This window comes from Notolepis coatsorum (assembly GCF_963971535.1).
Source record: "Notolepis coatsorum genome assembly, chromosome: 18".
Classification (NCBI taxonomy): domain Eukaryota; kingdom Metazoa; phylum Chordata; class Actinopteri; order Aulopiformes; family Paralepididae; genus Notolepis; species Notolepis coatsorum.
In genome coordinates this window covers 29292772-29309961 of record NC_140182.1, presented here as the reverse complement: position 1 = coordinate 29309961, position 17190 = coordinate 29292772, and the positions used below count along the sequence as shown (strand labels likewise).

At 43.5% G+C, this 17190-nt stretch overlaps 1 protein-coding gene across 1 annotated transcript; it reads right to left on the bottom strand.

Annotated features, from left to right (window-relative positions):
- Positions 1-2746: 2746 nt before the first annotated feature.
- ccdc34 (coiled-coil domain containing 34) lies at positions 2747-14494 on the bottom strand. Its single transcript, XM_084335525.1, has 7 exons — positions 14471-14494; positions 11254-11503; positions 9196-9340; positions 7530-7637; positions 6073-6231; positions 5105-5234; positions 2747-4516 (listed from the first exon to the last, which is right to left on the bottom strand). Exons 2-7 carry the CDS (start codon positions 11499-11501, stop codon positions 4302-4304), a joined length of 1005 nt encoding a protein of 334 aa, XP_084191651.1. The 5' UTR covers positions 11502-11503; positions 14471-14494; the 3' UTR covers positions 2747-4301.
- Between the last annotated feature and the right edge of the window lie 2696 nt (positions 14495-17190).

The following is a 17190-nucleotide window of genomic DNA, read 5'->3' as shown; positions in this document are numbered from 1 at the left end:
CTGACTATCTGTATGTCATGTATGTCATATATGTCTATATGAATTGAAAATGGGGGACCCTGATGGAAACAAGACAAACGTCTTTCTCAGGTCTGCATCCCCTTAACAATTGTATGTATTGAGCCGTACTGTATTGTACCCATTCTGCAATCTGTTAAATAAAGTTTTCATTCATTCATTCATTCACAGGACGATAGTTGCCTATGACGGTGGAGTTCATGTTTTTTTTTTTTATGAGCGGCGTGACCCTGGCTTGTTTTAGGGAGGTGGGGACCACCCCCGAGTTGAGGGAGGAGTTGATGGTTGCAGTTAGGAATGGGAGGATGTCTGGTGCTATGGTCTGGAGGAGTGGGGAGGGTAACTGATCCAGCTGGTATGTAGTCGGACGGTTCGACGTTACCAGTTTAGTCAGGGTCTCGGCGTCTGTAATGGGAGAGAAAGATGATAGAGTGAAGGATGAGGTTCTCGATTCAGTATTTGGAATGGGTGGGGGTTGGGAGAAGGAGCTGCGGATGTTCTCCACTTTTTCCTCAAAGAAGATCGCAAAGTCTTCGGCAGAGAGAGATGAGGGGGGAGGGGGTGAGGGGGGAGTGAGGAGGGAGGACATGGTAGCATGCAGTTTGGGAAGATTCTTGGCAGAGGCCTCGATCCTATGGTGAAAGAAGGAAGCTTTGGCAGTAGTAATGGTTTAGGAGAATTTTAACAAGAGGTTGTGATATGTGGCGATGTCAGCAGTGAGGCGTGACTTTCTATACTTCCTCTCAGCCGCTCTCATTTAAAATGCAGACCTACAAAGTACAAATCTCGCAGGTCCAACTATTTTAATTTGTATATTTGTTTCTCTGGCCGAACTAACGTTAACATTATTAATCCTGCGGCCGCACTTAAAAACAGCCAATAAAATCCCCATCAATGGAAAATGAACCCGCCCATACCCATGCTGATTGGTCCTTGTGCAAGACTAGAAAGCGGGATCTTTGATTAAACACCTGCTATCAGAAGAATAGAATAGTAAAGATCTTACTTTTTTTTATCCACTTTTTCTCCTTCTTTTCTGTTTTTCTCCCATCCCAATTTTAGTCGTGCCAATTCCCCCCTCCCCTGTCTTGATCGTTGCTCGCATGTGCCCCCCACTTGTCGGTCGTAGGGAGGGTTGAAGAATCTATCGCACTGGGTACTTTTTACACCCCTGCTACCTATCATAACCTCTTGTTAGCATTCTCCAAAAACATTACTTCTGCCAACGCCTTTCTTTCACCATAAGATCGAGGCCTCGGCTAAGAACCTCCGCAAACTGCACGCCACCACGTCCTCGCATACTCACCCCCCCCCCCCCGGCCCGCGCGCTCCTTTGCCAACTTCTTTGTGAAAAAGGTAGAGAACATCTACAGCCGCTTCTCCCAACCTCCACCCATTCCAAACGCTGAATCAAGAGCCTCATCTTTTACTCTGTCATCTTTCTTTCCCATTAGACACCGAAGTGTACACTGGTAACATCAAACCATCCCACTACATGCCAGCTGGACCGGACACCCTCCCCACTCAGCATCGACGGGGCAACGGTCGAGAGAGTGAACCGTTTTAAGTACCTCATATGCGAGGACTTGACATGGACCTAACACACTTTATATTCATCTATTATTAAAGAGATTTGCACTACATTCATACCTCATTTGCACCCTACCCTAAGTTTTGTACCTCATCTAATTTCTGCATTGTACCTCACTGTTACTAATTTTACTCTGTATTGTATATGTATATTGACTGAACATTCCTTTACTTACTTCTTAATTTATTTTTTTACTGTATGTATTGTAGCACACTCTCCTTGGACCCCTCCCATCTACAACAAATCTCTGGATAACATTATCACATCTCATGCCACTGCTATGCCGATGACACTCAACTCTTCCTCTCCTTTCATCCCTCAGATATCCAAGTCTTTGAGCGGATATCAGCCTGCCAGCAAACCACCTCAAACTGAACCTAAGCAAAACAGTTACTTCACCTGCCGGCCAGATCCTCCCCGCTAAGCGACCTTTCGATCACAGTGGATAATGTAACTGTGGTCCTTGACCTGGCATACTATGCAGCGTGGGGAACAGCTCCCTCCTACCTTCAGTCAATGGTCTCTTAACTACACATCCTCAAGACCCCGGCCTCCGCTCTACATCTTCTGCCTCAGACCCACTCTCATCCGAACTCTGGGGGGGTCATCAAAGAGAAGCAGGCTATTCTCGGTCCTCGCTCCACAATCAGGGCAGTCAGGACAGCTAAAATCCACCCAATTTTCCGCTGTCGACTAAAAACACACTTCAATCAATATATGAAATTAAGGGGGGGGGGGGCATGCACTTGGCTATTGAGTAATCTACCATGCCTATATTACTACCGTACCTGCTATGCTAATATGTCTCTACTACTATACATTTAACACTGTAGCATCCAAGTTCAACACTGTTTGATGAAACATTTTACTTAGCTGCCAGAGTTGTACCCTTCCTGCTGAGTTGTTGTGCAGAGATTGTAATACTTTGGATAAAAGTGTTCAGCTAAATGACTCAAGGTAAATGTAGTATCTGGAATATTAATGTGCATATAAACCACGACAAACAAGGAAACGGAGAAAGCAAAGCCACTTGGATTTAAATACATTTATCCTCATAATGAAAAAAACTAAAATCACAGCATAAAAGCACAAACGTATTTATTTTCATCTAACTATAAAAAAATGTAGACTGGGATGTCGAGTGGAACAGTTCTCTGCACCTTCTCCCCGGGAAATCATCAGCACAGTGTGGAATGAAGAGGAGGATAAAGCAGGAAAAGAACATTAAAGAATTGGTTGCGTCTGCAATGTTTGGCACGTAGTTTACAATCTTCAGGAGTTGCATCTGCGAGCCTTTCCTTCTGACTCAGTACACGTCACTAAAAAATAATGATCATTTCTACTTCCTGGATCTCAAAAGCCAATAGGACCTCTGTTGCCAAATTCTAATTTGTTTATCAAGGTGCAGTGATGTGGAATGATATACAAAATATAATAGAAACATGTTCCACTTTAAATATATTTAAAACTAAGCTCAAAAAAGAACTACAGATCCTGTAGTCTATAGTATCCATGTGTATTTGTGTAGTCTTTTAGATTTTTCCCCCCAACATTATTTTTACTGTTCTTATTTTTACTTATTTTATTCCAGAATGTATGTTTATAAGTGCAAATAACAATAAGCAAACAATAAACAATAAACAAAAGCCAATAAAGACTAGATGGCGCAAGGCAGAGTCTCCTGCGTAGTTCACCGGCGGCCATCTTGCTACAGTTAACTACTGCTTTCGTGATCTGCACAAACAAAAATACAATTTTTTTATATATATATTTTTGGACTTTTTTTTTCTTCTGTATTTTCACCCATCCCAATTTAGTCGTTATGCCAATTCCCTTCCTGGTCGTTGTGCGCATTGCCCCACTGTCGGCCTGGAGAGGGTGTAGAACTACCACATGCCTCCTCCGATACATGTGGAGTCGCCAGCCGCTTCTTTTCACCTGACAGCGAGGAGTCTCACTGGGGGAACGTAACGCGTGGGAGGATCACACTATCTCCCCCAGATCCCCTCCCTGCTGAACAGGCGCCCCGACCAACCAGTAGGAGTCGCAGTTTACAACGACCAGGACTCCCCACCGGCTTCCCACCCGCTAACACTGCCAATTGTGTTAGTAGGGACGACTGACCAAGCCAGAGGTACCACTGACAGCTGGATTCGATCCCAGAGTCTCTGCGGTGGTAGGCGAGTGCTTATTCCACTGCGCTACCCAGCCGTGCCTAAAAAAATACTCTTAACTCGCTGAAATCTTGACGGATTTACAAACGGTTTGGTTTATTACAAACGTTATTAGCGTGGCTATGATTCTTGCTTGGAAGAATTTGTATTACATTTATTTATATATATATATGAAAGCCCATTATATATGCAGTATGTACAGTACATCGCTGACGTTTTTAACAAACCAAACAGTTGAAGCTATGGTTATTTCAATAGTACATGCACTATAGACATTCATGTTATGAGTGGGCGTGCTACCCTGTAGCAAGATGGCCACCATGTGGCAACGTCGGTCTCCGTTGGCCAGCAGCGCGGGTGAGTCATCTAGTCTTTATATATATCTATGACTGAAGCAACCGGTTTGAAATTACTTCCAGTTTGTGAGAACAGATGGGCTTAAGAAAAAAATTGAATAATCCCTTTCAAGTTAAGTTCAAGTCGAGTCCCTCTCAGGAGAGAGTAGGTGGTGCTCTGTGTCAGCTCTTCTGTGCCGCTTTACTCCCACAGTCCCTCGTCCTGCAGGCAGCGCTGGTGCCGGGCTGGTTCCTGAGCTGGAATCTGACCCGAATCTGCCCTCTCTTCTGAGACGGAGTCGTCTTCTTCTGTGGTTTCTCTGCGGGGGGGACATGGATGGGCTTCCATGGGATGGGGTTGTAGAAGCTCTGCGCTGGGTAGTCTTTGTCATAGGGATCTAAGAGATGATAATCACATACAGGACATTTCAGTGGAATATCTGGTGTGTTGCTAGTAGGGGTATTACGGTACACATATTTGTACCAGGACGTTCAGCTCGGTTGCGCATATGGCGGATCCTTTAAAATGGGTGTCAGATGTATTCTTTAAAATGGGTGTCAGATGTATCTTTTTAAATGGGTGTCAGATTTATCGTTTAAAATGGGTGTCAGAATTATCGTTTAAAATGGGTGTCAGATTTATCATTTAAAATGGGTGTCAGATTTATAATTTAAAATGGGTGTCAGATTTATCATTTTAAATGGAATGGGTGTCAGATTTATCATTTTAAATGGGTGTCAGCTGTATCCTTTAAAATGGGTGTCAGATTTATAATTTAAAATGGGTGTCATATGTATCCTTTAAAATGGGTGTCAGATTTATAATTTAAAATGGGTGTCGTATGTATCCTTTAAAATGGGTGTCAGATTCATCCTTTAAATGGGTGTTAGATGTACAGTATCCTTTTAAATGGGTGTCAGATAACAGAGAAGGAACCAGATTATATAACAGGTGGAGTAATCAGTGAACTAACAGGGGAACTTACTTCCAGGGAAGCCAGGTGACTTGGAACTGGATCTGTTCTTCTCATTGGCACCGGCCAGCCAATCTTTAAACTTCTCATCCGCTGTCCTCCTCTTCTCCTTATCCTGCTCCTCCTTCCTGCCGGCCTCCTCCTATCACAAGAACAGTCTGTCAGAACCTCAGACTGGCTCCTATTACAAGAACTGTCTGTCAGAACCTCAGACTGGCTCCTGTCACAAGAACAGTCTGTCAGAACCTCAGACTGGCTCCTATCACAAGAACAGTCTGGCAGAACCTCAGACTGGCTCTCGTCACAAGAACAGTCTGTCAGAACCTCAGGAGAACCTCAGACTGGCTCCCGTCACAAGAACACAGTCTGTCAGAACCTCAGACAGGCTTCTGTGAGTCCCGTCACAACAATAGTCTGTCAGAACCTCAGGAGAACCTCAGACTGGCTCCTGTCGCAACAATAGTCTGTCAGAACCTCAGGAGAACCTCAGACTGGCTCCCGTCACAACAACACAGTCTGTCAGAACCTCAGACTGGCTCCTGTCACAACAACACAGTCTGTCAGGAGCTCTCTCTCACACACACACACACACACGCACGCACGCACACACACTGACACCCTGTTTTAGCCTGGAATTGGCCTGATATCCTGATACGAATATTGTTAGCAGTGCATAACGAGTCAGTCAGAATATTATTGTTCTTTAAGTCACATTTTAATATTTTAAATGCGACTGTGGCTTTCCATGGATTTCGAAGCACTGGTCGTAGCAGACCAGAGGAGCTCGTATGGGGAGTTCCACCGTGTTTCATCATCGCTGTTGGGTTAGCTCTGTGAAGAGGTTCCCATAGTGCACCTATCATACAGGAGCTCAGACCGAAAGGTCCATATCATCGAACCTCACATCTACGCCCAGAAGCATTCAATAAAGATTACAAAACAATATATATTTTACAACAGAAACAAAAGAAATAACATACCTTGTGTATCTTTTCTTTCTCCATTTTCTCTTGGTTCTTCTTGCGGAGCCATTCTCTGTACCGGTCCTGTGCTTTCTGCTCAGCCTGCCTGTGCTTCTCCCGCTGCCGCTCCTCCTCCTCCTCCTCTCTGCTCTGCCTCTGGTGCTGCTGCTGCTTCTCCTGGAGACGGGAAGACACCTGAATATTAATCTACATGAAGAACACAACATGACATCCAAAATGACATTGTGGTTAGAAGTGGTGGAGAGAATAAAAGCTAGCATATAATGGTAGTGTCTGGTTAGGAACAAGTTATAATGGTTGGATTATCCAATGGGGGGTCCGGGAGGGGGGGGGGGGGGTTCGAGCTGGAGCATATGTATGTAGGTTTTTAGATAACAGGTATTAGGGGTATATCCTGTATAAGACATTTGACTAAATGGTAATTTCATTGGATATGCACTGTGAATTAATGCTTGTATATCTTATCGTGTGTTGTCATGTTTGTTTATATGTCTGTTTAAAAAATACAAATAAATATATATAAAAAAATAAAAGAAGAACACAACATGGGAAGACACCTGAATATTAATCTACATGAAGAATACAACATGGGAAGACACCTGAATATTAATCTACATGAGGAACACAACACGGGAAGACACCTGAATATTAATCTACATGAAGAACACAACATGGGAAGGCACCTGAATATTAATCTACATGAGGAACACAACATGGGAAGACATCTGAATATTAATCTACATGAAGAACACAACACGGGAAGACACCTGAATATTAATCTACATGAGGAACACAACATGGGAAGGCACCTGAATATTAATCTACATGAGGAACACAACATGGGAAGACATCTGAATATTAATCTACATGAAGAACACAACATGGGAAGACACCTGAATATTAATCTACATGAGGAACACAACATGGGAAGACACCTGAATATTAATCTACATGAAGAACACAACATGGGAAGACAACTGAATATTAATCTACATGAAGAACACAACATGGGAAGACACCTGAATATTAATCTACATGAGGAACACAACATGGGAAGACACCTGAATATTAATCTACATGAGGAACACAACATGGGAAGACACCTGAATATTAATCTACATGAAGAACACAACATGGGAAGACACCTGAATATTAATCTACATGAAGAACACAGTGGGTCTGGTGCTGCTCCTGTTTCTCCTGGAGACGGGAAGACGCCTGAATATTAATCTACATGAGGAACACGGCTCCTGGCTGGGACTTAGTGGAGTCAGAAGTCGGGCTGAACAATATGGACGGAATATCATATTGACATTATTTTAGTAAATTAATTGAATATGCGTGCTTGCTGTTTAATTAATCATTATAGAAGTAAATGTGATCTGTATTGTATTCTTTCATACTGTAATATGTAAATGAATTCAATATGTTGTTGAGCCCCAGTATCTCTCTACCTGTTCTCTCTTCATCTTCAACCACTCCTGGATCTTCTCCTCCACCACCATCCTCTTCTGCTTCTTATCTCTCTCCTCATGCTCCCCCTTCTCCTTCCGGAGCCGCTCCTGGTGGGGTACATACCAAAGCTGTTAGTCACTGCGTTGGTTCAGAAGACGTGATCACATTCAGACATGTCAAACAAATAACTGGCAACATAAACACAAAGGAAGGAACCAGAATTTGTTGCACTGTTGCACCTTACTTGGGGCTAGCCATGATCTAGCATTGTATGGTTAGCTGGGGCTAGCCATAGTCTAGCATAGTATGGTTGGCTGGGGTTAGCCATGGTCTAGCATGGTATGGTTGGCTGGGACTAGCCATAGTCTAGCATGGTATGGTTGGCTGGGGCTAGCCATGGTCTAGCATGGTATGGTTAGCTGGGGCTAGCCATAGTCTAGCATAGTATGGTTGGCTGGGGCTAGCCATAGTCTAGCATGGTATGGTTGGCTGGGACTAGCCATGGTCTAGCATAGGGCTGGGCGATAAAACGCTAACGATAATTATCGCGATATATTTTAATAATCGATAATAAAAATAATATCGATAATTAAATACAAATTTAAATAATTTTTTTATTGTGACCTGCAACAGGGCAGCTTTAAAACCAGAGTGGACAGACTTGTCTTTCTTGCCTGCAACTTAAAGTAATGGCGTTGCTTGTTCAAATGACAATACTGACCCAATTGAGTTTATTTATTTTTCTCTTGTCCATTTATTTTGTTTGCTTTATCATTTAAAATACAGTTTGAAACCGTCTGTACACAGTAGGCTATGTGTGCTAGCAGAGCTCGTCTCCAGTTGCGAGTCACGGTGCATGTGTACGGTGGTTTGTCCACCAAAAAAGCGCCAAAAGATAGAAAAGAAACTAGCAGAGCCAGAACTGTTCAACTCCCCTGGAGCCACAGCCACTTTTTTTTGGTACTTTCGCTTTCAAACCAGCTGCAGCCTGAGAACTGGAGTGTGAGGGGCGCTGTAACACTAAAGATGGCGGCAACAACAAAGAATTGATGCAAAATAAACATACATTTGTTGTTTAAATAATCATTTAAAAAAATAAAATCTTTTTTTTAATACTAATAAAAATATAGATAATTATCGATATCGAACTATATGAAAAATGTTATCGTGATATATCGTGATAACATTTTTGGCCATATCGCCCAGCCCTAGTCTAGCATGGTATGGTAGGCTGGGCTAGCCATGGTCTAGCATGGTATGGTATGGTTGGCTGGGGCTAGCCATGGTCTAGCATGGTATGGTATGGTTGGCTGGGACTAGCCATGGTCTAGCATGGTATGGTATGGTTGGCCTGGGCTAGCCATGGTCTAGCATGGTATGGTATGGTTGGCTGGGGCTAGCCATGGTCTAGCATGGTATGGTATGATTGGCTGGGGCTAGCCATGGTCTAGGATGGTATGGTATGGTTGGCTGGGGCTAGCCACGGTCTAGCATGGTATGGTTGGCTGGGGCTAGCCATGGTCTAGCATGGTATGGTAGGCTGGGGCTAGCCATGGTCTAGCATGGTATGGTATGGTTGGCCTGGGCTAGCCATGGTCTAGCATGGTATGGTATGGTTGGCTGGGGCTAGCCATGGTCTAGCATGGTATGGTGAGTTTTACTGACCTCCTCTGCTTGCTGTTTCAGTTTGAGCCGGTCATCTTTGGCCTTACTGACCAGCCAGCCCTCCCAGGCACTGAGAGAAAGGAGGACCGCAGGATCCACCGCGGACGTCAATGTCTGGTCTAGAGGCCTCCTAGGCAGCTCACACCTGAAATACAAACACTCTGAAACTAATATCGGTAGGCCGATAATATCGGACACCCCTAATATATATATATATATATATATATATATATATATATATATATATATATATATATATATACACTGTATATATATATATATATATATATATACTGTATATATAATTATATATACACATAACAGAGCTGAGTAAAGAGCTAAAGATGTCTTAATAACCAGCATCTTAACCATCTCACATTCCACTACAAGGATTTAATCAGCTGTGTTCAATGTGCCTCACATCTGAACCTAGATCTTCACACAGATACTGTAGGATAATAAACAATAGCAGCTAGTCTACAGGGACCAGGGACTGGTGTTAGTCTACAGGGACCAGGGACTGGTGCTAGTCTACAGGGACCAGGGACTGGTGCTAGTCTACAGGGACCAGGGACTGGTGCTAGTCTACAGGGACCAGGGACTGGTGCTAGTCTACAGGGACCAGGGACTGGTGCTAGTCTACAGGGACCAGGGACTGGTGCTAGTCTACAGGGACCAGGGACTGGTGCTAGTCTACAGGGACCATTTACATTTACATTTACATTTAGTCATTTAGCTGACGCTTTTATCCAAAGCGACTTACAAGTTCTGTGCGACAAGACAGCAAGAAGGGTATAACTCTATCAGCTGAGTAACAATGTTCATCAAAGTGTTGCGTGTTACAGTGTAGGTTAGTTTATTAGGACAAGTGCATGACATTAAGGTTAGTCGGGGTTAGATTTTTATTTTTTTTTTATCATTTCAGATAATGGTTGAAGAAGTGAGTCTTTAGTCGACGGCGAAAGATTGGACGGGATTCGGCTGTCCTAACTGGGATGGGTAGTTCATTCCACCATTGTGGGGCAAGGACTGAGAATAGGCGGCTTCTCTTTGATGACCCTCCGGGAGCTTGGATAGGAGTAGATCTGAGGCGGCCAGAAGACGCAGAGCGTAGGGGTCTTGAGGGTGTGTAGTTAGAGACCATTGACCGGAGGTAGGCGGGAGCGGTTCCCTTTGCCGCACGGTATGCTAGGTCGAGGGCCTTGAAGCGGATACGTGCAGCAATGGGGAGCCAGTGCAGGTCCCTAAGAAGTGGGGTGACATGGGCTGACTTCGGTAGGTTTGAGATCAGGCGGGCCGCTGCGTTTTGAATGAGTTGAAGAGGCTTGGTGGCAGTGGCCGGGAGGCCAGCTAGCAGTGCGTTGCAGTAGTCGAGGCGGGAGATGACTGTTGATTGGACGAGGAGTTGGGTGGCTTCTTTTGTCAGGAAGGGGCGTATCCTTCTGACGTTGCTCAGGAGGAATCTGCAGGTTCTGGTTGTCGCTGCGATGTGAGCAGAGAAGTTCAACTGGTCGTCGAGGACAACACCAAGGTTCTTGGCGGTCGGCGACGCGGTCACAGCTGCATTCTCGACTGTGATGGAGAGGTCGGTCAGGGGGGAGGATTTGGCCGGCAGGTGGAGCAATTCTGTTTTGCTTAGGTTCAGTTTGAGGTGGTTGGTCGTTAGTCTACAGGGACCAGGGACTGGTGTTAGTCTACAGGGACCAGGGACTGGTGCTAGTCTACAGGGACCAGGGACTGGTGCTAGTCTACAGGGACCAGGGACTGGTGTTGGTCTACAGGGACCAGGGACTGGTGCTAGTCTACAGGGACCAGGGACTGGTGCTAGTCTACAGGGACCAGGGACTGGTGTTAGTCTACAGGGACCAGGGACTGGTGTTAGTCTACAGGGACCAGGGACAGGTGTTAGTCTACTGGTGTTATTAACCGGACCTCAGTTGACTGAGTACATTTCTTCATGATATCCACAATATCCTACAGTTCTTTACCTGACAGGTGAGGTGGGTCTGGCCTGGTTCTTTACCTGAGAGGTGAGGTGGGTCTGGCCTGGTTCTTTACCTGACAGGTGAGGTGGGTCTGGTTTCCTCGCGGTGTGAGCGGGAGGTGTCCGAGTCCTCATCGCTGTCAAAGCTGTCATGGTAGATGGGAGACAGCAGGGAGTATGTGTCCTCATCGGACAAGACCAAGTCCTCCTCCACACTCCTAGACCTGAGGACATCTCTCCCGAAGCTGGACTTCCGAGGGGTGGAGCTGAAGCCCTTGGAGGCTGAAGTGGGACAGTTCGGCATCCTCCTCCCCGCAGACATTACTAGTCAAACCACACAGGAGGAGTAAGATGGGATGGATTCACATTGAAATGCCATGTAGATAACCTTGCAAGTAAACTGCATAAGAAGGTTGGCTTTTTGTAGAGAAACCAAACCTATTTTCCTATGAGTTGAAGCAATTTTTCTGTCCGTTTTGGATTATGGATAGAAATAGACATGCTGTTGCTTCTATACATTTAAAACCCCTTTAGTATCCATTGGTCAGTTTAAATCTATAATAGCCAACCATTTCACCTCAGTCTGTAGTTGTTTTAATTCATGTAAATAGTTTAATTGATTGACTTTTCTGTTTCTATAAACAAGACGAAAGTCTTTCTCTGGTCTGCATCCCCATAACAATTGTGTGTATTGAGCCGTACTGTATTGTACCCATTCTGCAATCTGTTAATAAAGTTTTCAATCAATCAATCAATATTGTTTTTGTATTGTGCATAGTAGCTCTCGTCATTGTAAATGACAGCTTGCTCTGAATGATCTTTCGAGATTAAATAAAGATTGAATTAATGAATGAATAGATGGGTTAGAACAATTGATTAAAAAAGGATGAACTGGAAGCACACTAACGTTACCAGATTTCTCGGAAGATTACGGAAATTAACGTTACCCAATTGTTTTACATTCGGAAACAGTCGAGTTGAGGTTACATCTGGTCCCATTGATTGATTGAAAACTTTAATGAACAGATTGCAGAATGGGTACAGTACAGTACAACTCAATACAATGGGCCTAGTCTACAAGATACACTACACCACTAAGGTACCCATGTACATGTCGAAATACTTCCCAAAGGTCAGTGAATACCACGACACCAGAGGGAGTTCCACAAATCATGTGCAACCCAGATTCGGCTCAAACAAGGGACTAAACACGTTTCGCAATTATGCCACAACAATGTGGAACGCCCTACCCACAGCCGTAAAAAAAATGTGAATCCCTACCCACATTCAAAACCGCTCCCAAAGAGCTGCAGAGCACCTACGGGAGGCTGCAATTCGAAACTGGCCACCGTAAAGGTCCAACCCCCCCCACCCCCTCCTAATGTACAGTCTCCTCCCCATCATACATATATTTTCTGTTAGGATCTCTGGGTAACAGTACTGTATATTTGCATATCGTATATATGTCACAAATGTAAGAGTACTATATACCTGTAATATGTAATGTATGTCCCTATGCCATAAATGTCATGTATGTTGTGTATTGATTGATTGAAAACTTTATTAACAGATTGCAGAATGGGTACAATACAGTACAGCTCAATACATACAATTGTTAAGGGGATGCAGACCAGAGAAAGACTTTCGTCTTGTTTACATGATCAGGGTCCCCCATTTTCAATTCATCATAACATATATGACATACACGACATACAGATAGACAGTACTGCTACATCTATACATTTATGACATACCAAGTTGCACTTGCAGGTTGAAAAAACTCTCAGCTCGGAACTAGGCAAAATCTGCATATGGCTCGCTGATAACAAACTATCATTACACATGGGCAAAACAGAGTCCATTCTCTTCGGTTCAAATAACAAACTCAGCAAGACCGACGGCTTCTCAGTTGCAGTGGGTGACAATATTGTCACAAGGAAAGACGAAATTACCTACCTTGGTTCCATCCTAGAGGCAAATCTTTCCTGTGACAAAATGGCATCCAATGTAATAAAAAAAGTCTCCTCTCTGGTAAACAAGAATACCCTGAAGACTCTGGCAGGAGCACTCATTCAAGGGTACTACGACTATGCATGCACCTCATGGTACCAAAGCACCTCAAAAGGCGCTTAAAACAAAATTACAAACATCACAAAACAAACTGGTCAGACTACTACTTGACCTTACCCGCAGAACCCACCTCACCCCTGCCCACTTTGACAACCTAGGATGGCTTAGAGTAGATGACAGAGTACAGCAACTTGCAATGGGCCTGGTCTACAAGATACACTATACGACTAAGGTACCCATGTACATGTCAAAATACTTCCCAAAGGTCAGTGAATACCACAACCACTACACCAGAGGAAGCTCAACAAATCATGTTAAACCCAGATTCGGCTCAAACAAGGGACTAAACACGTTTCGCAATTATGCCACATCAATGTGGAACGCCCTACCCAAAGCTGTAAAGGAATGTGAATCCTACCCACATTCAAAACTGCTCTTAAAGAGCACCTACGGGAGGCTGCAATTCGAAACTGGCCACCGTAAATGCCCAAAACCCCCACAGTACTGTTTGTGATACAAAAAGAGTCTAAAAAAGAGAGTATATACATTTGACGTAGAAACTAGAAACTGTACATTGGAGGAGGTTGGGTGGGTGGGGGGATTGGGTAGGCGGGGTGGGGGAAACTGTACAACTGTACAAGTAAAACTGTACATTGGAATATATATGTCATAAATGTCACTATGAATTGAAAATGGGGGACCCTGATGTAAACAAGACAAACGTCTTCTGGTCTGCAACCGCTTAACAATTGTGTGTATTGAGCCGTACTGTATTGTACCCATTCGGCAATCTGTTAAATAAAGTTTTCATTCACACAGGGGGATGTAGACCAGCGAAAGACTTTCGTCTTGTTTACATCAGGGTCCCCCATTTTCAATTCATAATAATCATCATACCATCATAACGGTAGTATAACGTCATATTGGGGTGTGCTCGCCTTCAGCAGCTTTAAAATAGTCATTTACACCACTAGCAAGCTAGCAATTAGACAAGCAAAGTTGTAACGTTAAAACCCAGTCTTGTTTACACGCTAGTAGCTAATAGCTGTTAGCTAGGCGCTAAGAGCTACAATTACCGTTCGTCGCCATCAAACAATTAATGCTAAACGTTAGATGTCGATTAAACTATGTGCATGCGCATCTAACCCTGAATATATAGATGTAGCTATAGTTATTTCACAGCATTAGTGTTGTTTGAAGCAAACTATTTCTACTTCTTACCGGTGTGTGTTGCTCGCCAGTGGTCGCTGTGATTACAAACTACTTTTTCTCCCATAATCCACCACGCCCCCACGCTGAATGTGACGCCGGATCAGTAACCATAACGACTGAATGAATGAAAACTTTATTTAAAATTGCAAAATGGGTACAATACAGTACGGGATGCAGACCAGAGAAAGACGTTTGTCTTGTTTACATCATAATAGCGTTGCTATTAATGATCTATGGACGCAATGTTTGAGAGAGACACACAAATAGTTTTTAATTATAACAATCGCCTATTTGAAATGACATACGTGTCGTTTTTTAAGATGACATGTCTACGTGGTCACAGAAGTGATTATCTGTCTATCTGTATGTATCGTGATGTATGTCATATATGTTATGATGAATTGAAAATGGGGGACACTGATGTAAACAAGACGAAAGTCTTTCTCTGGTCTGCATCTGTACTGTACTGTACCCATTCTGCAATCTGTTAATAAAGTTTTCAATCAATCAAGTTTACCGGCATCATCACTTTTTAAGGCCACTAGAAAGTATACCTGCCTACTGCTTTCACTGTAATCATAATTACCTACCTCAAACTATACTAGTCTACCCATATAACTCTGTATGATAGCATGCACAATAATGCTGTATATATGTAACCGGTCTCGTATTGCTCTGCGTTGTGTTTCAAATTCCGATTCGACCCCTGTTAGGGGATTGCCCTGAGTGGGAGTTGAACCCCGGTCTCCCGCACCGGGGCCGACATCACAAACCGCTGCGCCAAGAAAGGATATCCCCCCTAAGCGCTCAGTTTGGATACCTCTGGGGAGTGAGTTTACTTGCAGTACCGCTTAACATCCACAGCCACCGAACTACTTGTACCACGTGACTGTGGATAGACTGCGGTACCTCCGTTACATATACCCTATACATACATTTATATTTACCATACATATATTTATCCACATCTACTTGCATATAATCCCTTTTGTATACCTGTAGATGTAGTTATATTTCATTGGCTACGCTGTCTGCTTCGCTCTATGGGATACACCAAGGTACCCATGTACATGTCAAAATACTTCCCAAATGTCAGTGAATACCATGATCACAACACCAGAGGGAGCTCCACAAATCATGTTAAACCCAGATTCGGCTCAAACAAGGGACTAAACACGTTTCGCAATTATGCCACATCAATGTGGAACGCCCCACCCAAAGCTGTAAAGGAATGTGAATCACTACACACTTTCAAAACCACTCTCAAAGAACACCTACGGGAGACTGCAATTCGAAACTGGCCCCTGTAAATGTCCTAACCCAACCCCCTCCAATGTACTAGTTACTACCATAGTGTCTTTATACCTTCATCACTGTACATAATAATACTATACTGTACATACATCTGATTAGCACTATTACTCAATATAATTCATTCATATGGAGGTAACCCAACCCCCTCCAATGTACAGTAAATTACCAACTATGGTTGTCAATATTCCAATGTACAGTTTTGCTTGTACAGTTGTACAGTGTCCCCCAACCACCCCTCCTACCCAACCCCCCCACCCACCCAACCACCTCCAATGTACAGTCCCCCGCCCCACCCACCCACCCAAACCCCCCCCCACCCCACCTACCCAATCTCCTCCAATGTACAGTTTCTACGTCAAATGTATATACTCTCTTTTCTAGACCCTTTTTGTATCACAAACAGTACTGTATTTGCAAATCTGGTATGTCATAAATGTATAGATGTAGCAGTACTGTCTATCTGTATGTCGTGTATGTCATATATGTTATGATGAATTGAAAATGGGGGACCCTGATGTAAACAAGAAGAAAGTCTTTCTCTGGTCTGCATCCCCTTAAGAATTGTATGTATTGAGCTGTACTGTACTGTACCCATTCTGCAATCTGTTAATAAAGTTTTCAATCAATCAATCAATCAATCAATCAATATATTTTATATCCAGTTTAATCACCTGTACATTGTATATTGCTATTGCACTTTACTGTTACATTTGCGCTCTGGTTAGGTGCCAACTTCTTTTTGTTGTGCTGTATGATGACAATACATTTGAATCTAATCTAATCTAATCTCAAGAGATGCTGCTAACGCTCATTAGACAGGTGATGTGAAGTATGTGAGTGAGACCAGGCACGGCCTCACCTCAGCCGGCCTCAGGCCTGAAGTACAGCTCTGAGGAGGTGACGTTTAGCCTACACCAATTCTAATGTTCTACTAAAGTTCAGGTTCACTATGATAACTGGAATAATGAACAGTACTATGTGTTCCATGTTCGAGAGATCCATTAGCCTATACATTTCCCCACAGTTGATGCAACAACAAGGTAGATAGGATAGCGTTAACCCTTTCACTTCCGCACTACCAAACGGTTAACCCTTTCACTGCAACAATACGGAAGGTTAACCCTTTTACTGCCACACGACAGCAGGTTAACCCTTTCACTACCACACACTACAGAAGGTTAACCCTTTACTATCACACTACAGACGGTTGTGATAGTAAAGGGTTAACCTTCTGTAGTGTGGTAGTGAAATGGTTAAGTAGCCTCTCAGAGGAACACGGCAACATTATGGTAAATGTGTTTACCGTGTGCACCTCACTCCCCTCTCTTCAGAACCTGTACACCACCTGTCTGGCCTGTTATGGAAATTATTAAGGACAAAGGATGAGCCGTTGTGTAATCATTCTGAGTCAAGTT

Bases quoted from the DNA above. Each gene is read 5' to 3' on its own strand.
- ccdc34 (XM_084335525.1), bottom strand. From the start codon at position 11,501: ATGTCTGCGGGGAGGAGGATGCCGAACTGTCCCACTTCAGCCTCCAAG. The intron at 5,235-6,072 runs GTATGTTATTTC...TTCTTGTGATAG, and splicing joins AGAAAGAAAAGATACACAAG to GAGGAGGCCGGCAGGAAGGA. The intron at 4,517-5,104 runs GTAAGTTCCCCT...ATCATCTCTTAG, and splicing joins GTCACCTGGCTTCCCTGGAA to ATCCCTATGACAAAGACTAC.